Source organism: Eulemur rufifrons, chromosome 5 (assembly GCF_041146395.1).
Source record: "Eulemur rufifrons isolate Redbay chromosome 5, OSU_ERuf_1, whole genome shotgun sequence".
In the NCBI taxonomy this organism is placed as follows: domain Eukaryota; kingdom Metazoa; phylum Chordata; class Mammalia; order Primates; family Lemuridae; genus Eulemur; species Eulemur rufifrons.
In genome coordinates, this window is record NC_090987.1 from 33,448,763 (window position 1) to 33,473,849 (window position 25,087).

General features: G+C 40.1%; 1 protein-coding gene across 3 annotated transcripts in view; it reads right to left on the minus strand.

The window, feature by feature from the left end:
* Positions 1 to 21,762, minus strand: part of RNF125 (ring finger protein 125) — a 38,206-nt gene extending 16,444 nt beyond the window's left edge. For 2 of the 3 annotated variants that reach the window (XM_069468140.1, XM_069468138.1), the window contains exons 1-4: positions 21,156 to 21,762; positions 8,109 to 8,262; positions 4,210 to 4,304; positions 363 to 453 (exon numbers count right to left, since the gene is read on the minus strand). In XM_069468140.1, the coding sequence (XP_069324241.1) occupies positions 363 to 453; positions 4,210 to 4,304; positions 8,109 to 8,262; positions 21,156 to 21,319 (504 nt within the window). In that variant the 5' untranslated portion in view covers positions 21,320 to 21,762. Of the gene's footprint in view, positions 1 to 362; positions 454 to 4,209; positions 4,305 to 8,108; positions 8,263 to 20,523; positions 20,583 to 21,155 lie in introns of those variants that run through there. The other variant, XM_069468141.1, reaches the window with a different exon arrangement.
* Positions 21,763 to 25,087: the final 3,325 nt, after the last annotated feature.

Consider the following 25,087-nt stretch of genomic DNA (forward strand, 5'->3'; position numbering starts at 1 on the left):
CTGTATTGTCATAATAATATCATTTGCATTATTTTAAAATGTTTTTAACTTAGGATATAACCACAGTTAGTAAAAATTAAATCTTAACTAATTAAAGGTACATTTTCAATAATTTTAGTTGATTATACCCATGTTTATCTGTAAGAGATAATGTATAATTTCATAAATGAGTGATTGCACATTAGTAATTCTTATCAGTTTCAAGGCAACATTTTCATATATTGTAAATAGTCACAAAATTATAACCTTAACACAAATTATTATCCCTCATAATATATCTACAAATAGAAATCTAATAAATGGATTTTCTATTGTATCCTGAATTCAGACATTGCTAAAATACACACAACAAAAATTCTTACTACAGGTCTCCTTTCCGATCTGTGATGAGTGATACAATGATCCAGCAAGCTGTCTTCATCCAATTCCCTCTGGCAAAATGGACATACACACCTGGAAATCACATAGAATAGAAATATTACTAAAATTGTTGGCAACTAAGTACTAGTTACTTAACTAGAGATTAAAAAATATAGAATGTAGGTGGGTCTAGTTTCTAGTCCTAGTTCTTCCTCTGATGTAACATTATTTTTCCTATCCTGATAATGGTGTTGGTGCCTGAATTTTTTTTCACAGGAAATGTAAATGTATATGCTCACAGTGACAGGGCAGAGAAACATTTATAATTCACTTGAAGCACTTTATTCTCTTTAGAAGAGACGTGCAGGCCGGGCGCGGTGGCTCACGCCTGTAATCCCAGCACTCTGGGAGGCCGAGGTGGGCGGATCGTTTGAGCTCAGGAGTTCGAGACCAGCCTGAGCAAGAGCGAGACCCCATCTCTACTAAAGATATGGACAGCTAAAAATATATATAGAAAAAAAAAAATTAGCCGGGCATGGTGGCGCATGCCTGTAGTCCCAGCTACTCGGGAGGCTGAGACAGAGGATCGCTTGAGCTCAGGACTTTGAGGTTGCTGTGAGCTAGGCTGACGCCACGGCACTCACTCTAGCCTGGGCAACAGAGTGAGACTCTGTCTCAAAAAAAAAAAAAATAAAAATAAAAATAAAAAATAAAAATAGAAGTAGACGTGCAATCTGACCACCCATTAACTGAGAAACTGAGGATCACAGCACCCAGCTGTCCCTGGGTTACCTTTTTCTTCTAATTCAGGTAACATCCGAATTGAGTGTTTTCCATATCCACCAGCATATAACTAAAGGTGTCAACTCACGTTATTAGTTTCCACTGAAGAATGAAAACTGACCCACAACTACCTTGTTAAATCCTTATGGGGGGGAAAAAAAGCCAGGTGTAGTGGCACGCCTGTAATCCCAGCTACTCGAGAGGCTAAGGCAGAAAGATCACTTGATCCCAGGAGTTCAAGGCTGTAGTGCGCAATGGTTATACCTGTGAATAGCCACTGCATTCCACCCTGGGCAACATAGCAAGATCTTGTCTCTAAAAAACAAAATGCTTACCTACACTCAGGAATATTTGTCCCTTACATCTGTGCTGTCCTCTATGTGTCTACTGGGCACTTGAAATGTGGCCAGTCTAAATTCAGATATGCTGGACATATAATATACACATTGAATTTTAAAGATTTGGCTGGGCATGGTGGCTCATACCTGTAATCCTAGCACTTTGGGAGGCCAAGGCAAAAGGATCGCTTACTTAAGGCCAGGAGTTTAAGACTGGCCTGGGCAACATAGCAAGACTCTGTCTCTACCAAAAATTTAAAACTTAGCTGGGTGTGGTGGCGTGTGCTTATGGTCTCGGCTACATGGGATGCTGAGGCAAGAGGATCACTTAAGCCCAGGAGTTTGAGGCTGCAGTAAGCTATGATGATGCCTCTGCACTCTAGCCTGGGCAACAGAGTGAGACCTTGTCTCAAAAAACAAACAAACAAAAAAAAGCCAGGTGCAGTGGCTCACACCTGTACTCCTAGCACTCTGAGAGGCTAAGACAAGAGGATTGCTTGAGCTCAGGTGTTTGAGACCAGCCTTGAGCAAGAGTGAAACCCCGTCTCTACTAAAAATAGAAAAATTAGCCAGGCATTGTGATGTGCACCTGTAGTCCCAGCTACTCAGGAGGCTGAGGCAGGAGGATCACTTGAGCCTAGAAATTTGAGGTTGCTGTGAACTATGATGACGCCACTGCACTCTACCCAGGGTGACAGAGCAAGACTCTGTCTCAAAAAAGAGAAAAGAAAAGAAAAACACAACAATAAAAAATAAAGTCTTAATGTCAGAAAAAAGAATATAAAATATCTTAATAATTTTTATATTGATTACATGTTCAAATAATAGTTTGGCTATATTCAGTTAAATAAAATATATTAAAAGTTAACTTCACCTGTTTTTTTTTACTTTTTTAATGTGGCTACTAGAAAATTTTAAATTACATGTGATCCACATTATATTTCTATTGGACAGTACTGCCTTAAATTCTCAGGGACAATATGGAGGCTTAGATTTTTTTGCTCACTTTCCATTATGGATATAACTTCCTGTCCCCCAAGTCTTGCACTCTGGCTCCATACATAAGGATTTTAAAAGTTTGAATCATGTAGAAAATTCTTCCGCAAAGCAAAGACTTCTATCATAAATGCCAATATTAATCTATTTTGTAAGATTAATCAACAACCCTCCCCATTTTCTATTATTTTAATTCTTTACTATTTAATTCTACCCACCATAAGGAATGAGGATTCCAAATAGCTTTCATATATTTTTAAATTTTCTTAAAGCCTGCCAACCTTGTAATCAAACCCCACACACTTTCTCAACTTATGTTAACCTTCTTTCCATTGGTCCTTGTGGTCGATCTATCAGGATCCTTACCCTGTTTATAGCTAAAAGACTCATGAAGAATTTATTACGCTGTGGTATAAAGGTAAACTTTATTAACAAGTATTTTTGTAAGGCAATTTCTAGGAAAAACAAAAGGAATGGGGTGATCATTTAGACTTTTAGGTTAAGAAATTTAAGCTATATTTTGAATATACTTTATTAAAATGAGCAGACCTAACATTTTTCTTCAGGAGAGAGAAAGGAATTACACACATACTGAATACCAATACTGGGTAAATGAGTTCATAAGCAGATTTAGTGGTTTCAAGGCCATCAACCTATTACACAGGAGAATACAAATTATTTCTTTATTTGATTAGCAAAGGTAGACTCCAACCTTTATAATTACTTTTTTTTTTGAGACAGAGTCTCACTCTGTTGCCTGGGCTAGAGTGCCATGGCATCAGCCTAGCTCACAGCAACCTCAAACTCCTGGGCTCAAGCAATCCTACTGCCTCAGCCTTCAGAGTAGCTGGGATTACAGGCATGCACCATCATGCCCAGCTAATTTTTTCTATATATATTTTTAGTTGTCCAGCTAATTTCTTTCTATTTTTTTTAGTAGAGACGGGGTCTCACTTTTGCTCAGGCTGGTCTTGAACTCCTGAGCTCAAACGATCCACCCACCTCGGCCTCCCAGAGTGCTAGGATTACAGGCTTGAGCCACCGTGCCTGGCATATAATTACTCTGATACTACTAAATTACCCTTCCCATCAGGACAGTAATGACCTAGATTTGTTTCTTTTTCTTTTTTAAAGAAAAAAATAGTAAATGATCAATATCCTCCATTATACCTACCAGCCCCTTCCATCCTTCCCCCAGCCCCAGGTAAGACTGTCTACCAAAACCACAAAGGATTCAAGACACCTGCCCAGGCCTGTTCTTCCCTTGCTAGACCACATACTGAGAGGTTGCTTCCTGCCTTCTAAAGAGAAACAAGCAACATAGTAAGGAATGAGCTGGGGAAATGAGCAGGGGTGATGGAAGAGTCAAGATGAATAATCTCAGTTATGATCTACTTCAGGAATCGATTAGTCAGCAAACAGAGTCTGGCAGAAATTTAACAGTTCTGCATTTTACTTTTGGATCTTCCTTCATACAAACTTGTCTGAGGAAGTTGTCCCAATCTCTCCAGCGTGTGTGTTTGGTTCCCCACATGCAATTTTTAAAGTTGAGCAAAATTCTTTGACAATGATTGCTATAAACACATGATTACCAATACCAGGTATGATGGTTAAGAACCTAAACATAACTCCATAAATATTTTTATAATAAAAATGTTAAACTTTCCAGCCCATTAAATTCTTTATAGACATGTCAAAATTTAGCATTAAACTATATGGTATTGAAACCAACCTTGCTGCTGTCTCCCCGAGTTCTTGTAGTGGTCCATACTTATCTATGTACTTCTGACAAGTCCTTATATGTGCCCTCATTTCACTGAGGCAAACCTATATAAAAGCAAATTCAAAATAAACTCACTGTTAAAAAGGGGCTCAATGAAGTCTTATGTGATCCAGCTTTATAACTTCCAAATAAGGTCATATTGTGGGATCAATTGATTAAATGAATGCATTCATGACATCAGTACCACAAAGTTAAGGCATTATCAAGAATTAATATTATTTTCAAATTTCTCCAATACTTACAAGACCCAAATGTTGAGTTCTTGAATTTGGTTCATCTAAAACACACACACACACACACACACACACACACACACACATTTTTTAAATGAAAAGATGTATAGTAACTCAAATTTACCTTTTTTGCATGCAACTATATAAATAGGTTTTGAAAAGAAAGAAGTGGGAAGGAAAAATGGATGCATAAAAAGAGAGCAAGAAAGAGAAAAGAAGAAAAAAATAAAGAAGAAAAAAGAGACAGAAAGAAAAATAGAGACAAAAGAATAAATGGATGAATTTTAGAGAAGTCCATAGTAAGTTAAAAGAAACTCTGTGCTAGTCTAAGAAAGATATAAATACCACGGCTATATCACATACCCAGTAGTATTACATGAATCCCTAATACACAGCATACTTAATGGCCCCATTAACAGCAAACATAAAAGACAGCTCTTGCAGTCCATTTTCCTCAATGCAGAATAAGGAGCCCTTGTTCCCCCAGATATACATTCACAGATCCTAACTATGAGGGATCTGTCGCTAACATAACACATATTCTATTAGATGTTTCATTAGAACTCTGATAAGATCTTGTGCTAAAGGAAGCTTTGTACAGCTGTGGTAAGGTTGCCGACCCACTCTGCTTCATTTTGCCCAAGCTACGGAAGTTAAACCTCAAAGATGAAATCTACCACATCAAGAAAACAGTTATGATTGTTTCACAAAGGGCAAAAAGCAAGTGTAAAAGTAAAAACAAAATGCTTGCTTTACAAATATCCATCTAAAAGATATAAAAACTAGGACTGATTTAGGTAGCTATCTTAAACAGATGCATTTCACAAGCCCTAACATCCAACTTTGCACATTAGTGTTCTCTCATCTCTTTACTACTCCTGCTAAAAAAAATTTATTTCTCTTTGTATTCTTTGTTCAACAAAGCATTCCTCATGAATTTAAGCAAGCCGAGGACTATATGCTGACAAACAAATTGATCAATTCAGAGTCTAGACACAAAATTACGTGAAGACGGCCTAAGAGATAGCAGAACAAACATAAACCGTTGTGCCTGCTCTAATGGTGCTTATAATACAATAGAGGAGAAATGGTGTGTGGAGAAGTAGACAGGAAACTGTTTGATACAGGAAACTGGAATACTAAGGCCGAGCCTCATGAAATGGAGATCTGCCTGGACGCTAAAGAATACGCAGAGTCGAAAACGGCTGCAGGAGGAATGGGCAGCATCCCTAGCAAGAGGGATAACAAAGAAAGGAAGAGATGGTTGTAAGAAGTGTCTCAAAGAACAAATCAAAATCCTTGTGACTAATCAGAAATGGAGGGCGGTGGCGGAGAGTAAAAAAAGGGAAGGGGATTTCCACCCAGGGTAATTGAGAGGAAGTTCTTGTTTCTGGCAGACAGCAAAGGTAAGATCAAAAACTGGATGATGGAATAAACAGAATGAGTCTGATTTTGTGCATGTTCAATTTTATTAGGTGACAAACTAAGTAAAAATAAGCAATAATCTATTACTAAGAATGTAAACAGCTATTGATTTTGAGCATTTACTATGCTCCAGACACCCTGTTAAAAGCCAGCCATCAGTCATATATATATATATATATATATATATATATCTCACATATATATTTATCATTTACCTTCATGACCACCCTATAACATGAACATTATCTTTTTCCTCATTTTATAAAGAGGTAAACAAAAACTCAGAATAACAACTTTCACAAAAACACAAAGAGTACATGAGAAAATTAGTCTTTGATCCCAGGATATCTGACTCTAAAGACTATGTATAAATTCTATAGTTAGGTAGCCATGAATAGACTGGGTCTTATACAAACATTTAGAAATGCACTGAGAATTTACTATGTGCCAGTCACTTTCCAAAGGGCTGGGTACACACATTATCAATGAAACAGACACAGTTTTACCTTCATGGAACTCAAATCTGATGGGAATATATGACATTAAACCAAAAAAAAAAAAAATCACAAAAGCATAATTACAAATGGTGATAAGTGGTATAAAGCAAAAGCACAGGGTGCTAAGAGAAAGCATAACAGGGCTATAATTTTGATAAACATCAAGAAAGGTTCTCTAAAAAAATTTAGATGTGTCAACAGAAAAAAAGCCAAACTCTGTAAAATAATTTTAAAAAGATTTATTCTGAGCCAAATTTGAGGACCATGAGCCAGAGCCATGCCCAAAAGGCCTTGAGCAAAGTGGACTCGCTGTGGCTGGGTTACAGTTTGGTTTTATACATTTCAGGGAAACAGGGGTTACAAGTAAAGTCATAAATCAATATGTGGGAGGCATACATTGGTTTGGCCCGAAAAGGTGGGCCATCTCGAAGCGGGGAGCTTACAGGTTATAGGTGGGTTTAAAGATTCTTTGGCTTGTAATTGGTTAAAGACATGAAGCCTGTCTAAAGGATTAGAATGTTTTAACATAGTTGCTGTTTATCAGAGATAAGCCACTGGACATATATTTGTGGTGTAAACTGAGGACCTGTAGGTTTGTCTTGCATACCCTTAAGGCCTGTTAATGGGTTACAAAGGATGTCCCCAAGAAGAGAGGGGACATGATAAGGCATGTCTGACCTCCTTCCTTCTGGCAGGCAATTTAGATTTAGGATATTTCTTTGGCCACAAGAGGGTCCATTTAGTCAAGCCGGTGGGGGGTGAGCCTTAAAATTTTATTTTAGTTCACAGATGCTTAGTACATAATCTCTCTTTGGATCTCTAGACTGATGCATCTAAATGTGCTCCCAGCATCTCCTCTTGGCAGCTCTCCAAATTTTCTCCTCATATTAGTAGCCTGACTTATACAAGTCAGAATGCCTGGGAGGCATTTTTGACACCTCTCACTCACCACCACATCCAATTACCAATTTCCTTCAATTCTACCTTCTAACTATACCTTGAAACAACCTCTTATTCCATAACTAATGCTACCACACTAATCCAGCCTTCTCACCCAACCTATCATAATAGCCACTTAACTGTTTGCACCAATTCCACTTTTACCCACTCCAAAGCATTCTCCACGCATATGTTAGAGTGATGATATCTTAAAACTATAAAATCGATCTTGGCACTCTAAAGTTTACACTCTTTCTATGGCTTACTATTGCATTTAGGATAAAATCTAGACTCTTCTACATGGCCTCTAAGATCTCACATGATCTGACCAGGCTAGTATAGTACCAAAGGTGGAAAACTGCAACAAGGAGGAAGCGATGGAGAGAGATAAATAGTGCAAAGTCCAGAATAATACAGGTGGAAATATGCCACTGGATTTGATGACAAAACTATTCATTGGTGGGATGCCACAGAGAAGCAAGAATACAGGACACATAATAGGAGATCACAGGAGTTAGAAGAGAAAACGGCGGTGGTCAGTGAAAGCCTTTGTTTGAAAAATTGGGTGATGGTAGGAATTCAGGGGAACTGTCTTTTTGTAGCCAATACATATGAAATTGGGGAAAAGGAAGTGGGGAGGGTAAGATAAAACACTTTTGAAACGATGGGTAGGATGGGGTCAAAAGCAGAAGGGAAATGACCATTTTCTCAGGAACCTAAGCTGGTAACCATGAACATGGGCAGGGTCACATACCACGGCGTCACACTCGGTGCAGTTCTGGTACTCGGATTTCATTCTTTTGGCTACATCAGTTGCTGGAACTCCTTCTGAAGGAAGATATGCCCGGCAATATGGACAGGTCCACTTATTGTTCTTTAGACTGGTAGCAATACAGGAACGGCAGAATCTACCCGGAACAAACCAAGAATATATCACTTTTCTTGAAAGAGATAAAGGAGCCACCATTCGGTGTGTGTTTGTAGAAACTGTAGTTTAATGATACTGTGTACACCGTGAGCCATGCTACCAAATTATAGGTCTACTTGCATCCCACGCTTCCTGAGAATCGCCTGCCTTCCCAGTAAGCCGTCTTTGGGATCACCCATCTCACCACATGCACTTGCATGTATTTAAGCAAAAGTAAGCATGCAAAGTGGGTGAAACAGTATTCCTAGAAACTGAGTTAAAACTGTAACTCAAAGCATATCAATTGTTCTTCTTTTTCCTTAATCCTATTTTACGTCAAATTTTGGGGGGAAGTAAGTCTTTGCTCTGCGAGGTTTTGTGCATTAAAGAAAATAGCAGCAAGTCAAGGAATTAAAAATATCAGACACATTATAGTTCTTTATAAAATAATTTTTTCTTTTTTTTTCTTTTCTTTTCTTTTTTTTTTTTTTTTTTCTTTTAAGAGCTGGGGTCTCACTATGTTGTTCAGGCTGGACTCAAACTCCCGGGCTCAAAGGATCCTCCCACCTCAGCCTCCCAAGCAGCTGGGATTACAGGCCTGTGCACGGCATCCGGCATAAAATAATTTTAAAGTTATTCCCAGATACAGAAAATTGTCTAATCAAAATTAGCACTATTAGGAATGTCCTCCAAGTCAAGAAATATTTTCTCTGGTTTATTTAAAGATGATAATAAAACGACCAGCCTGAGCAAGAGTGAGACCCCGTCTCTACTAAAAATAGAAAGAAATTATATGGACAACTAAAATATATATATACAAAAAATTAGCCGGGCATGGTGGCGCATGCCTGTAGTCCCAGCTACTCGGGAGGCTGAGGCAGTAGGATCACTTAAGCCCAGGAGTTTGAGGTTGCTGTGAGCTAGGCTGACGCCACGGCACTCACTCTAGCCCGGGCAACAGAGTGAGACTCTGTCTCAAAAAAAAAAAAAAAAAAAAAGATGATAATAAAACGTTAATACATAACCAACAGAATTCACAGAAAATCTCAACCTATTTACAAAAGCTGTTGAAGGCTAAGAGTACACAGAAGTAAAAATGAGCATTTAGGTTATGCACATTAGTGTGGTCTTACACCTCTTAAACTACTCGGCATATATCTATTTGGGAGTATTAATACATGTTAAAAGTTAGGCTTTTTAAAGTTTAAGGATACTATAAACACTGAAAAGTTCATATACCATAGGCATATAGTTTAATGAAATCTCAGGAACACATTCATACAACCAGTACCCATAACAAAAAACAGGGCAGGGCCATCCCCTTGGAACCTCCCCTCCTGTTTGCTTCTAGGCACAATTCTAAAGCCCTCCAAGGTAATCACTGACTTCTTTTTTTTTTTTTTTTTTTAATTGAATGTGAAGGAGCTCAGGAAATTTCACCTCAAAATATGGCTCCTTGGTGTAAAGAGTATTTTGAATTAAAGGCCCTTAGAAATCAACAGGCCCTAGCAAGGGGCTTTCCCTCTATCTGCATAAGCAGATGGACACATCAAAAGAACAATTGGCTTCCCTTCCCTTCCTGTTATCTCACTATACTGCAGGAAAGAAAATCAAGAATGCAAACAGACCTGGCCCAAATCATTTTAAATATAATACCTGTCTCTCAAGGTTAATTTAATTTTCAAAGAGAATCATTTACAAGTCAGTCTGTTTCCCCCATCCCTTCATTCTCTCTAGCAACCATTTATTGCCCCTAAACAAAATTACCTACATTTCTCATCTCCATCCCCTCTAAAAGGAGAGTATAAAAATATCTGGATCCCACTGGGTAATCTGTCATTCTCTCTGTGCACACAGTAAATAAACCTCTTCCTCTTACTGAAAAGGAAAACCCCCATCAGCCACCTGAGACCCCCACCCCTCACAGAAGACCAGCATCAGCATAATACTAACCTATTACCTGACACATCAACTCACCTATTACCTGGCACATCAGCATAATATTAATCTACTACCTGACACATCAACTAACCTATTACCTTAGCCACCTGAGACCCCACCCCTCGGACCACCCCAACTTAATAAAAGCGGGGAAAATCGGGAAAACAGGGCTCAGAATTTGGTGGCGAGACCCCTCTGAGCCCGCCAGGGAATAAACCTTGATTCTCCAACTCTCTGTGTGTCACTCGGTTTGTCCTTGGGACCACCCACTGTAACACTTGCTGTAATATTATTAATGTGCCTTAATTGTGAGTTGATCGTTGTGTGAACTTTGGGGGGGGGGAAAGAGGAATTCCCCCCACCACCCCCATAATGTACTTTAACATATAAAACATTATAATATACTTAACAAATACAGTATCAGTCTATAGACCTCAGCTTTCTCATCCCTGCTTACTATTCTTGGTGGTTATAATCACTGACTTCTAACCAGAGAGATCAGTTTTGTCTATTTTTATACTTTCTATAAATGGAATCATCTGGTATGTATTCTTTGTATTTGCCTGCTTTAGCTCAATATTATGGTCAAGCGATTCATCCATATTGCTGTACATAGTCGAGAGTGTCCATTCTAATTTTGTGAAGTCTGTTGTGTGAACACACCAAAATTTACTTACCATTCTATTGTTAATGGGCATTTGGGTAGTATCTAAATGCTTTCCGATGCTAAGCTTCAGTAATGGACAAGCACAGGTATTTTCCAAATAATTCTTGCTCTTTTATTCTGCTTTATCTCCCAGTTATATTAGTCATTACTGACTGTTAACAGTATTCTCTCCAGCATCTGTTGTCAAAGTATTACAAGCATCCAGAGGATCCTTCCCTTTGGAAAGTGCTTGAGGCATCTGCTTAATGTTTATGTCTGTCCAGCATCCATACCTCTTTTGTCTTGCAACAGCATCCTGCTCTTCCTCTGCAGGAACTACACCTCTTATATTACTTCCAGTCTTGGTGGGACCTCAGTCAAGGTGCCTACCTTCCCCTGCAGAAGGCATGAGGACCTGGTGTAGGCCAGGCCATGTAGACCCCCTTTCTGGAAGTTGAATACTGAACAGAATGACATAATGACTGATTCCGCAGCAACTAGAAGGGACTGGCCTGCTCTTTGCTTAGAACCCCTAGATCTGCCTGGTTTCCCACCTTTTTTTTTCTAGCTGTTTTTGTTAGTGTTTGGTAACTTTTTATTTTAATTTAATTTGAAACTTGATACACTGGTACTTTATGAACTTTTTTTAACACTTCCATATACGTTGATTCATTTAACATTAACAAACCCCTAAGAAAGATCATTATTTCCATTTATAGAACAGGAAACTGAGGCACATAGAGTGTAAATTACTTCTGCATGGTCACAAATATATAAAATGCCCGAACTGGGTTGGTTTTAAGCTGGGGTTTTCTGACTCAAAGTTCTATAACCTTTCATCCCACCACCACTGCTACTCCAATTGCAAAGAGCAATACTTTAGGAATCCAGAAACAAAACAAAAATGCCCCATCAAGGTCAGTAACAATACTAAGTGAAGAAGATCACAGAAATTTACACAATACATGACCATTCAGAATCTTGAACTCTGCCTCCCTCCTACACAGCCCTGGGCTACTCAGTAAATAGTCAATAAACTGAAATAACAAAATGCGTCATCAGAAATTGCCTAAAGGAGAATATTCTCGGCAGGGTCCAAAGTTCTCATTAATAAACAGGAGTGTGGCGTCTTTCTCACTAGAACTTACAGGTTGCAAATGGACAAAAACCTAAGGAAATAAGGGCCTTCCCCCAACACACCCCAAGGTGGTTGAGAATGATGAATCGTAAAAGGAGAGACCAGAATGAAGAGAATTTAGGTGAAAACTAAAAGCTGAGGATGGAAGTCAATTGTATTTTTTAAAAAGCTGATTCAGTGTTCTCAAAAATTCGGAAGGAGTTGCCATTACTTTAAAATCAGATTTCACATGAAATCTAATTTTCTGGCTTCCTGTGAAAAGCTAAGTCTCCTGTAGCTCTGGAATTCCATCCCCAAGCGGCCCCCTGGTTGGGTGCCTTTCCTGTGGGTACCTCCCCTCACACTCATTCACATCACTTGCCTCACTCTGCTGGAGTTTGCAGCTCCTGATGGAAATCAATCAGGAACTAGATAAGGATTCAAAGAACTCTGAGACCAGATGGAAACTTAATTACCCACTCCTATGTGTTATTTTATTAACCCTTTCTGTTTCCCCAAATTAAGTGACTAGCAATAAAATCCTTATAATGAAAAGGTCAGCAAAGTATTGGAGGGAAACAGGAAAAGACAGCTGAAGACATTGGGTATAATCATATACCTAGTCTCATAAGGTAATAAATACTGAACCCTAAGTAGATTTAAAAGGAAACAAGGTGCATTAGGGAGTCCATGGGGTCCAGGACCAGAAAGGCAAAATAAGTATCCAAGGCAGGATGCAGTGGTTCACACCTGTGATCCCAGCACTTTGGGAGGCCGAGGTGGGAAGATCGCTTGAGGCCAGGAGTTGGAGACCAGCCTGAGCAACGTAGCTGGTCTCTACAAAAAACTGAAAAATTAGCTGGAGGTGGTGGTTCACACCTGTAGTCCCAGCTACTTGGGAGGCTGAGCTGGGATGATCACTTAAGCCCGGAAATTCCAGGGTACAGTTGTAACCGAGGTCAAGCTCATACCACATACCACTTGCTGCAGGACAGTCAATAAGTCAAGTGACAAGGTGTTGGGCAAGGAAAAGCAACTTTTATTCTGAGAGCCAGCAAAACTAGAAGATGGTGGGCTAAAGTCCCAAAGAACCACCTTAAGTCAGTATGAACTTTAGGCTCCTTTTTATCTTAAGAGAAGGGGAAATGGTATGGGCGTTAGGTTGGAAGAGATACTGAAGTCCCGACTCTGGGCATCAGTGAGGGTCTAAGGAGGTTGTAAAACTTCTTTGCTCTTGGTCAGTAAATTTTGGAGGATGAAGGTCTGGATGTTTCTAAAAATCTTTAACATAGCATTGTTACTGGTGTATATACTTTTCTTATATCCCTGGAAGTTAGATTTAGAAAGGGCTCAATTGTCACCTTTCTTCTAGCCTATGTGCAGAGCTAAGTAGAAGTTTTTAACCTAAAGGATATTACCACAGGAGGTCAGAAGCAAAATGGAGCTAATTACGTTAAGTCTCCCTTCCACTGTTACACAGTGAGCTATGATTGTGCCACTGCACTCCAGCCTGCAACAGAGTAAGACCCTGTCTCTTAAAAAAAAAAAAAAAAAAAAAAATCCTCACTCACAGAAAAAGCCAAACTTCTCATAAATGTCCACACCCCAGCCCACCCAACTGCCCCCTCACTCACTTAGCTCCAGCCAAACTAGTTGCCTCACCCTTTACCTTCCTCTAAACCAAGGCTGCACAAAATGAGGCCCCATTAAGTAATAGTTCATGTTTAAGTAAGTACAGAAATGGAGAGGATTATTTAGAAATGTGGATAGTAATCTGTAGAATAATGTTACATCTGTAGAATCTTTTTTTTTTTTTTTTTTGAGACAGAGTCTCGCTTTGTTGCCCGGGCTAGAGTGAGTGCCGTGGCATCAGCCCAGCTCACAGCAACCTCAAACTCCTGGACTTAAGCGATCCTACTGCCTCAGCCTCCCGAGTAGCTGGGACTACAGGCATGCGCCACCATGCCCGGCTAATTTTTTGTATATATATATTTTTGTTGTCCATATAATTTCTTTCTATTTTTAGTAGAGACGGGGTCTCACTCTTGCTCAGGCTGGTCTTGAACTCCTGACCTCGAGCAATCCACCCGCCTCGGCCTCCCAGAGTGCTAGGATTACAGGCGTGAGCCACCGCGCCCGGCCCATCTGTAGAATCTAATAATAATTTTTTTTTACTCACCACTTTACTAATGAGGATAGTAATATTTTTAAATGAGGGTTTATATTTTACATACATCTTTGGTATTTTAAAATTCCATTTTTCTATAATACATTTTTTATTTTACAAAATTATTGGTCCATAATGGTCTGGAAGTTAAAAAAAAAAAAAACAAAACACAAATAACCTACTGGTCTTTACAACAGCTAATTTGAGAAACGCTGCTCTAAATATCATAAAATTGCAACTCTCTCACATACTTCCTATCCCATTTCTTTCCTTTATTTTTTTTTTTTACCCTTAACACTCATCATCACAGAACACACTACATACTTAACACTTGTGTCTTGTTTATCGTCCATCTTCCCCATAACAATGCAAGCTCCACAAAGGTGAGGATTTGTGTCTATGGGAGCAGATGTTTGCTGGACCAACAAACGAATGTACTCCATACAATAGCCGATCTAGCCAAACAACCAACAACAAACCTGTGATAAAGATGAAGCAAAATGAACAATGACTTTTAATTTAAGACTGTGGATTTCTACTAGCAACATGTAGGTGGGTGCATTGTTACCTGACAGCCAGACTTTTCTTTTTCTTTTCTTTTCTTTTTTTTTTTTTTTTACTTTTACCCAGCCAGCTCCAGAATGACAGCCAGACTTGTTAGTAGAATCTTAAAGCTCCTCTAGTAGAGCCTAATAATAATCTAATTTTTGGTTTTGACAAGCAGATTTTAATAACCCTTAAAAAAACTCATTTCATAGGTGTCATGGTTAGTCTTATGTGTCGACTTGGCTAGGTTACAGTCCTCAATTATTTAATCAAACACTTCTCTAGGTGTTGCTGTGAAGGTATTTTGTAGATGTGCTTAACATCTACAATCAGTTCACTTTAAGAGATTACCCTTGATACTGTAAACCAATTCTTTGAAATCTCAAATCTCTTTCTCTTTCTCTATAGTTATACATACACATACATGCACACAGACACACACACATACACACAATCTCATTGGTTGTTTCGATGGAGAACCATCACTAACAGAGAATATATTAGTAGATATATATAAATATCTATAATAAATAATAGGATAAGAAGTCTTAATTTTAGGTTAAAAAAGAAGTCTCAGCCGGGCGCGGTGGCTCACGCCTGTAATCCTAGCACTCTGGGAGGCCGAGGTGGGCGGATCGCTCGAGGTCAGGAGTTCGAGACCAGCCTGAGCAAGAGCGAGACCCCATCTCTACTAAAAAATAGAAAGAAATTATATGGACAGCTAAAAATATATATAGAAAAAATTAGCCGGGCATGGTGGTGCATGCCTGTAGTCCCAGCTACTCGGGAGGCTGAGACAGGAGGATCGCTTGAGCCCAGGAGTTTGAGGTTGCTGTGAGCTAGGCTGACGCCACGGCACTCACTCTAGCCTGGGCAACAGAGTGAGACTCTGTCTCAAAAAAAAAAAATAAAATAAAATAAAAATAAAAAAGAAGTCTTTGGGAGTGTACATATCCCGTAGCACTGATGTGTATTTCTGGTTCAGTTTAAAACTCATCAGGAAGACTCTCAGACTCCACTTAGAGAACCACCAATTTAGTACAGGCTTTACCGCTCATCCTTGACCACAAATGGCACAGTTTAATCCATTTACTTAAAAGCACTTCAGAATTATCCTAAACAGAGTTTCATTTTAAAAAAAAAATAAGCATAGTCTGCCTTGGAGCAGTTGTATCCAACTCAGTTCAATGGGGATCTGGCTCTTCCAACCTCATACCATGCTCCAGTGAGTACTTAGCTTTCTTAGGCCCATTCTCAACCTCTAGGCCCTTTTTAGATAGCTCTCTTAAACCTCCAACTCTGACCTCTTTCCCCAAATCTACTCTTCCAGTGCCACTGGGATATTTCCAATTGGATATGAAGGAGCTCAGGGAATTTCACCCCAAAATATGACTCTTTGGTATAAAGAGTATGTTGAAATAAAGGCCCTTAGAGATCAACAGGCCTTGAAAGGGGCCTCTATCTCCATAAAGGCCAGAGGGACCCACCAAGAATGATTGTTTTTCCTTCCTCTCCCGGTTATCTGCATATCTACTGCAGGAAAAAAGGTAAAGAATGCAATCAGACCAGCCCCAACCCACTTAAAAATAATGGGCCTCTCATATTAATTTAATTTCTAAAGAGAATAATTTACAAGTCCATCTGTTTCCCCCCACCCCCATCCATTCATTCTCACAAGTTATCTATTCACCTTCCCTAGTAACCATTTATTGCCCCTAAACAGAATTACCAATATTCTTCATCTCCCCTCTCCCCTAAAATGAGTATATAAGCTTCTGGACCCCAATGGGATATTGGGCAATCACTCTTGTGATTCTCCCTATGCGTAGATTAAGTAAATTTGTAATCCCTTTTTCTTATTAATCTGCCTTATTGTGACTTGATCTTTCAGTAAAACTTAACACTACCATATCCAATCTGACAACAGATTGCTTTGAATTTTTTTTTTTTTTTGAGACAGAATCTCCATCTGTCCGTCTTTTGGACTAGAGTGCAGTGGCATCATCATAGCTCACTGCAACCTCAAACTCCTGGGCTTAAGGGATTCTCCTGCCTCAGCCTCCCGAGCAGCCAAGACTACAGGCACACGTGCCCCTGCATACCCAGCTAATTTTTCTATTTTTAGTAGAGACGTGTCTCGCTCTTGCTCAGGCTGGTCTTGAACTCCTGAGCTCCAGCGATCTTCCCACCTCAGCCTCCCAGAGTGTTAGGATTACAGGCGTGAGCCACCACACTCAGCCCAAGTTCACAAGAATTTATTAATCTTTCGTTAATAAAGCTAGTTTCGTAATTATTGGTAAAGTAAAATAAAAATGTCTTCAAATTTTAATTTAAACATTTTTGCTTGGGTCTACTGGTAAGACAGATTTATGGTGTCTCTGCTAGATGTTTTAAGGATGCAAACTTTAGTTTGTCTACGAGCTAAAGTTACGAGGGTTAGCTGCTGGATTCCCCTAAAACTTTGCACACATCTTTCTGTGAGCTTATGTCTTTGATTTTGAGCCTTTGGATTCTGGGGTCTAGACAGGTAGCCATGTGATACTGTATCACCTGGGCCACCACCTGCAGCACAGCTGGGAGGGGACAGATCTTCTAGGCATCATCTTCATAGCTCTGTCTTCTGTCCTTGGCTCTGCATCAGTTTTATAAACCCTGGGCCCAAATGGGCCCTGTCCTTCATAGCTGCCCTGGGTGCCACTTGGGTACTCAAGACCCAGGATGACTCAGGGAGACACTGAAGAGGGTACGTATGTCCAGTATCTCAAAGGCCTTGGTTAAGATGAGACTGGCTAATGCAGGGTTACCCTGGCTTTGCTTTTTCAAGAGAAAAAAATAATAACTTAAATGACTAACCTTGTTTTCCATGACCAAATGTAATTGTTATTATTTTTTTTTTCAATTTAATTTTACAGAATCAAAGAGTCTAACAGTATATCTTGTTAGATACAGTATGTCCTCATAATGTATACATTATTTCTTGTACAATGATATGAAATAATATGGGAAATATTCATGATAAATTATTAAGTGAACAGTGCAAGTTAAAAACAATAGTTTCATATTTTTTTCCCCACCCCCCCTTTCCCGAGTCAGCACCTTCAAGTGTACACAATGAGTGCATTGCGCACCGTTTGGGGAGTGGTAACACTTGTAATTGTTATTTTGATTAGGTAAATATAAATGGAATAGAAGTTTATAAATGAACTTTTAAATAATTATTATGTTTTATAATATGTTTACTTAAAGGTTTCCAAATTCCTTTGGTAACTACAACCTTAGAGTTTTGCTAAGTTAAATTAAACCACATATACTCATTGAATAGCTAAGTCATTTCCCTATAAGATATAACCATAAAACATTAATTACTAAATACAGGTTTATGCTTATGTACTTTTGGCTTCTTATTTCAGATAAACAAAAGATATTTGGATTTGTTAGTAAATATGTCCTGTTCCCCATTAAAAATTGTTCTATAAAAATGCTTGTTTCCAGAAATTATGAAATATGTATTCATAAAATGTTTTGCTATATAACAGTTCAAAATTACTTCCTAGGTTTTCTACTAGAAATTAAAGTTACTGAGAGTTGAAACATAGTTCATATATGTAATTAAAACTACTAGAAATAAGGGATTAAAAATAAAAAAATTTTAAAAACCACATCAGATGTACCCTGTAAATATGTACAACTGTTATGTTCCAGTAATAATTAAAAATTAAAAAAATAAGGAAACTATTCTGGAAGTAAAGTGTACCAAAAAAATGCAAGTTTTTTTGGTGAGAAAAGTTATAAGAAAGGCATGAAAATGTGATTTTTGTTAAAAAAAAAAAAAGTAATTTTGTCCAGTTTGGAGGCTATTTAAAGGTTGTTTCGAATTGAAAGAATAAAAAATGATATTTTTTTCATTCATCCAGGGAAGGAAAAAACTGAATGGCTATAGAAAGTTAGGGAAAGAATGAGAATGGGAAAAAACTGTAAGAAATTATAAAAGATACAGAAATCCTACCCTGTGTGGTCAAAGTCGAATGAGATTGGATGGATTTGTTTATTAGGTTTCATTAAAATTAGCTTTCCCCCTTGTTCATCTGTCTGTTGTCAGTGTATTTTATAGACTCAAATTATTGAACCCTCAGAGGGAAAAATTCAAATTACCCAAAAGTGGTCACATAGCTGGCTAGTGGCAGAATTGAATTTCAAATCCAGCTCTCTCTGTAAGGCCCACGGTTTCTGCTGCATCACAATACAGCTTATAAAGTGCTATGCACATATTCATTCAAAATTGTTATCATTATTAAACTTGTTTGACTTTAAATAGGTTTACAAACAGAAATCAGCATAAACAACCTAATTCAACAAGTCCGGAAATCTACTTTCAGTACAGGATAATAAAACAGAAAGTTTCATTTGCATTTCTTCATTTTCCAACTTCATTTCAATGGAAAAGAGTAATTCATTTAGAATGCACAAATGGTGTTAACAGCATTCACAATCTCCAGTGCATAAGGGACTCTGGTTAACATTTGTAAAATGGAAGGGGCCCAAGTAAGTTTGCCAAAAGGAGGAATATGGAAATTCTGCCCACAGCCAGAACAATGGACATAGATTTGTCAAAACAAAGAACAGTAAAATGAGGGAAGGCAATTTGTCCAGCCCTTGTAATGCTATTTTATGACTATTTTTTCCAGTTGCTGGTTTCCTATTCACTTTAACAAAGAAAAAGATTAAACAAAAAATTTTAGCATTTACAAATTTATATTATCCTTTAGGAGAAGCAAAAACATTGTAAACAGTAAGCTATAATGTTCAAAATCCAAACCAGAAAAACAATCTTCAGTCAGATAATTAAATAGCAAAACTGTCCATTCCAGTTCTACAAAAAGTCTTCAAGATGCATACTGTTCATCTTTGGCACAACTTTAAAGTTCTCATGCTAATAAAGATTAAATTTAAATGTACTTATCCTTAGGTTATTACTGCCCTGAATTAATGGATATATTTTATGATGTTACGCAAGAGTATCTTGGCTTCCAGATTGGCCTTTGGATATTATGTCAATGAGTTACATCTGGACAGCTGGGACACAGTAATCAGAAAGGTGGGTAAATTTAAGCTTTGAGTTTAAAGTACAAAGCTGGAACAACAGGCCCTGAAAATACAGCCACAAAATAATGCCTAGAGCACTCTTTCTTTAAACATTATGTGGGCTACATTGTGTGGCTCATGGATGAGCAGTAGTGAAAAGAGGTAAGGACCATCTAAGTCCTTTTAAAAACATTTTGCGCACTTGCATTTACAATACAGTATTTCTGTTTTGCTGGTAAGCTGATAACCCGAACAAGCCATTGCAGTGTTGCTCTGGTACTTCATCTTAATACAGTTAGTCTACCGTCCATAGAAGACATCAAATGGGTTTCCGCTCCTGAACTGTGCACGCGCCCTCAGACACACACACACACACACACACACACACACATTATCTGGGGGAGAAAAAAAAACCTAAGTAAAGAGAAAGCATAAATTCACAGATCCAACTTCCGCTACTAGTTACCAAGCACACATTAAGGACATGCCCATTTTGTGGGGACTGTTTTTAAACTCGTCTTAGAAACTAACACGGCTTTGCACTATCAGACAGTTTTAGTTAAATAGTACGGGATTTTTAAGAAAGTTATTTTAATCTATACTTTCTACGGGTTTGGGGAGGCGGTGCGTAAAGCAAGTAGTCTGCAACCTCCTGTCACTTTGTGGCTGGGTTTTAAAGGGCTGCATTCAAGGGCTTGGGGCTAACGTTCAAGCCCAGGCTCCACCCTGGGATGTTAAACTCTAACAAGTTGTTAAACTCTACCTACTACGGAAAGTCACTCCGACGCTCCGGTTTGACTTCATCTTTGTGGGGTCTGGGTGTCTGTGCTGGGAAAGAGTGTAAGTGGTGGGGGTGAAAAGACAGTTCGCACAGATCGTTGTTTGCTCAAGAGAAGAGCCTCAGTGGGCGTTCTGGAACACGTGCACAGCTCCAGCAAAACAAAACCGACCGGGTTTCCGGGGCAGAGGGAAGCACAGCTCGTTCAACCGAGTCCAGCTAAACTGTGCTTAGCTACCTGGTAGCCGGGCGCTCGTTTCCTTTCCGTGCCAGGGAGGGGGGCTGGTTCTGCAGCCGAGAGCACGGTCCCAGCTGGCGAGCCGTGGCTCTGGGCGGGACCTGTGCCTGGAACCGCATCCCTAGAGCTCCGCACCTGGGCTTCGGGAGGAGGAGCCTTAGGGGGCTACAAGGCCCGCTGGTTTGTTTTCTCCTCCTGAAATCCTGTGTCACTTTCCGACTGGCACTTTCCCCATGGCCCGCACAGGTCTGGGTTTGTGCCTGCAGCAGTTCCCTAAGGCGCTGCCTTCTGTACAGTCCCCGGCCCCCAAGCCCTCGGCTTCCCCAACATCGCCCTCCCCAAGGGGTGGGCGTGCAAACCGAGTTCCCCTGGCACTTACACGTGGCCACAGCGGGTCCGGACTGGCTGGTGTAACACCTCAAGGCACACGGAGCAGTCGAAGGACGTGACCGGCAGCTCAGGGTCCCCCCTGCGCTCCAGGGCCCGCGGGGTGGCAGAGGCGGGCGCCGATTTGCCGCTATCGCTGCTCAGCACAGAGCCCATCGCTGTGCCTCTCGCCCAGACAGCTGCCAATAGCTCAGTGCCTGCTGCCGGGTTGTTTTGTTGTCCTGCGGTGGAGGAAGGAAGTCCCGGCCCAGCTGTGATCGCCGCCTCCCAACGCACTCAGCCAGCGCAGCCCAGAAGCAGCCTCCGCCGCTGCGCCCAACCTGGGTCTGGCGCAGGGCGAGTGCGCGGCCGCGGCTCTGAAATTATCTTCTGCGAGCAGCCGTGGTGGAGGCGCGGAGGCGGAGGCGCCAGCCGCACGGTGCTGGCTGCAACGTCTCGCGGTCCTGGGAGGGTTGAAACCCGAAACCTCAACTGCAGGGAAGAGGACTTGGGGCAGCAGTGAACCATCCAAGCTATCACACACAGCCTCCTAACCCCACTGTCAAAAGTTAAGAAAAGTGCGGGCCCGGTAGTGCTTAATGGAGATCATAGAACACCCACTTGTAAGGTGACGGTCCAATCAGCCCTCCACTGTTGTAATCATAAGCTACAAAGATGCCCTGTGACCGACTGAGCGTCTCTTAAGACAGTGCTAATCATTACTTCGTCATCTAATTAATGGATACGTAGCATGGGGTAGTGGAAAGACGTTCAGAGATTTGGATTCGACTCCTATCTCTAGGACGGGGATTCTAGTGCTAAATCCTAATAGCCCGTTTCCTTGGCGACTCAGGATATCCTCTATTGTTTGTGCTGTTCCCACCCCGCCCTTTAAAGTGACCAAGTAGATCATTCACGAACTCATGCATTTAACGAAGACTTATTTGGTGCCCACCGCATGCCAGACTCTGTTCTGGTGAAGAGGACACAGTTCTGAACAAGCAAACAAAATCCCAGTTCTCAAATAACTTACTTTTTTTAAAAAAAGAACTTTATTTTGAGATAATTACGGCTCCACATGCAGATTTAAGAAATAATACATAATGCACTATATACACATACACGAATACATAATACATTTATATATAATACACCGGATATAATAATACATATAATACACGTATATTCTTACATCCCATAAACTTCACCCAGTTTCCCCCAGACTTTACTTTTAATTAGAAAATATAATTAATCAGCAAATAAATAAATGAACAAGATCATTTCAGATGGTAAGAACCATGCAAAAGGTAAAACAGGGAGTGAGGATGGGGGAAAGGATAAGTTCAGAGAAGACTTTTTGGATGAAGTGACAATTGAGCAGAGCCGTAAATAATGAAAAGGCTACCCATGCAGAGATTTAGGGAAAAGCTGGGTAAGCACTGGGAACAGTGAGTGAGGTAGGACCAGAGAACAGAAAGATGCAGGGAGTTGGATCATGGGGGCTGAGGGAGGTGAAAGATGGAAAGATAGTGATTCATATCTTTATAAGAAAAACAAAAGGCCCTCCCACTATCCCACTTGTGCCTCAGCTCCTGCCCTGTATCCTCTCCAAGGCCAAATCTCTTGTTCTGATTCTGCACCTTTTATGTCTCCATTTATTAATTATCCACCCCTTATCCGGTTGGTTCAGTGTGGGTTCTGAAACCACCACTCCACTTCCATCTGTCCACAGACTGCTTCATCATCAGTGTCACTGGTGATCTTCATGTGGCTAATTCCAACAGTCTTTTCATTTCTTTTCTTGCTTGACCTCTCAACTGTATTTGTCAGTGTCGGCCACTCCCTCCTTCCGGAAACACTCTTTGGTTTTCCTTCTCTCTTCCTGGGTGTTCTTTCTCAGTCTCCTTTGCAAGTGGGTGTCTCCTTCTCCACTGGCTATGGACTAGGGATCCTAGGATTCTGTCTTAACACCTTTTCCCTTCTCCTCCGACTCCCTAAGAATCCCCCAAATCACATGGAGGGTCCAAAGACTTTCAAGTTCTTTTTTTCTTTTTTGGAGACAGAGTCTTGCACAGAGTCTTGCTGTGTTGTCATCCTAGCTCACAGGAACCTCAGACTCCTGGACTTAAGCAATCCATCTGCCACAGCCTCCCGAGTAGCTGGGACTACAGGCATGCGCCACCATGCCCAGCTAATTTTTTCTATATATTTTTAGTTGTCCAGCTAATTTCTTTCTATTTTTAGTAGAGACGGGGGTCTTGCTCTTGCTCAGGCTGGTCTTGAACTGCTGATCTCGAGCTATCCTCCTGCCTCGGCCTCCCAGAGTGCTAGGATTACAGGCGTGAGCTACCATGCCTGGCTGACCTTCAAGTTCTTATCTCCACTTTAGGCCATTCAAATGCCCAACTGTTTACTTGACGTGATCGCTTGACATAGACACCCTCAGCCCAATGTGTCCAATAATGAACTCATTATAATAACCACCCACCTTTCCTCCTCCAGTGGTTGATTACACTGTTAGCAGATGGCACAACAATCCACCTCATAGCTCAGTCTAGACACCTAGAAGTCATCCTTGATTTCTTCCTCCTCCTTATTCACATTGAATCAATCACAATCACAATTCTGCCTCCAATATATTTCTCCGTAGCTCTTGAATTGGCTCATTTTTTATCTATATCCGTGGCCACCAATTATTTTAAATCATTGCATTCATTCTCTTGTATGACCTACCGCAATAGTCCCCAACTGCTCTACCCGCATCCACTATTGGCTCTCTCCAATCTGTTATGAACTTTGCAACTAAAGTGATCTTTTGAAAAGCAAACATCCTGTGTCACCCTATACACAAAACCCTTTAATGACTCTCCATAGCCCTTAGGATTAAATTCCAAATCCTTAACATGACCTACAAAGTCCTGTATGATCTTGCTCTTTCAATAACAATAAGCAGGGAGAGGTGGGGAGAGAAACAACAACAAAACTATAATCAGTTAAGATACCTTAGGTAGCAGGCGATAGAAATTCAACTAAAACTGCCTCAATCAATAAAGATATGTATTATCTAATATGGTAAAATAGTCCAAAAATAAGCAGTTTCAAAGTTGGCTCAGCAGCTCAATGATATCCTCAAAGCCTCTAGCTCTTTACCTTCCCCAGGGTGTCAATAGTTTCCTTCATAGCTGGAAGATGTCAGTAATAGCCTCAACAATCACATCTATACACAACAATCTACAAAACAAAAAAAGAAAGGATAGAATTTCCTTCTTGCAGCTCTCTCTTCTTTTATATGGGAGGCAAATGTTTCCTAGAGGTCTTTCTCAGCAGACTTCCACTTATATTCATTGGTCAAAATTGGGCCATGTTGGCTGGGCGCGGTGGCTCACATCTGTAATCCTAGCACTCTGGGAGGCCGAGGCAGGAGGATAGCTGGAGGTCAGGAGTTTGAAACCAGCCTGAGCAAGAGTGAGACCCCCATCTCTACTAAAAATAGAAATTAGCCAGACAACTAAAAATATATATAGAAAAAATTAGCCAGGCATGGTGGCATATGCCTCTAGTCCCAGCTACTTGTGAGGCTGAGGCAGAAGGGTTGCTTGAGCCCGGGAGTTTGAGGTTGCTGTGATCTAGGCTGATGCCACGGCACTCTAGCCTGGGCAACAGAGTGAGACTCTGTCTTAAAAAAAAAAAAAAAAATATATATATATATATATATATATTGGACCATGTGACTATTCCTAAATCACTCACTGGCAAAAGAGAATAAGAGTGTTCTGACTGTCCCAAACTCATGATTTATTCTGTAGGGCTAGGCACCTCAGCTATCTGAAACAACAGAAATAGGGTTCTTTTTACCAAGAAAGGAGAAGATAAGGCAGTTGGATAGCTCAACAGTAGGGTCTCCCAACATAACCATTTTTGGCCTCATCTGCTATCACTCTCCTC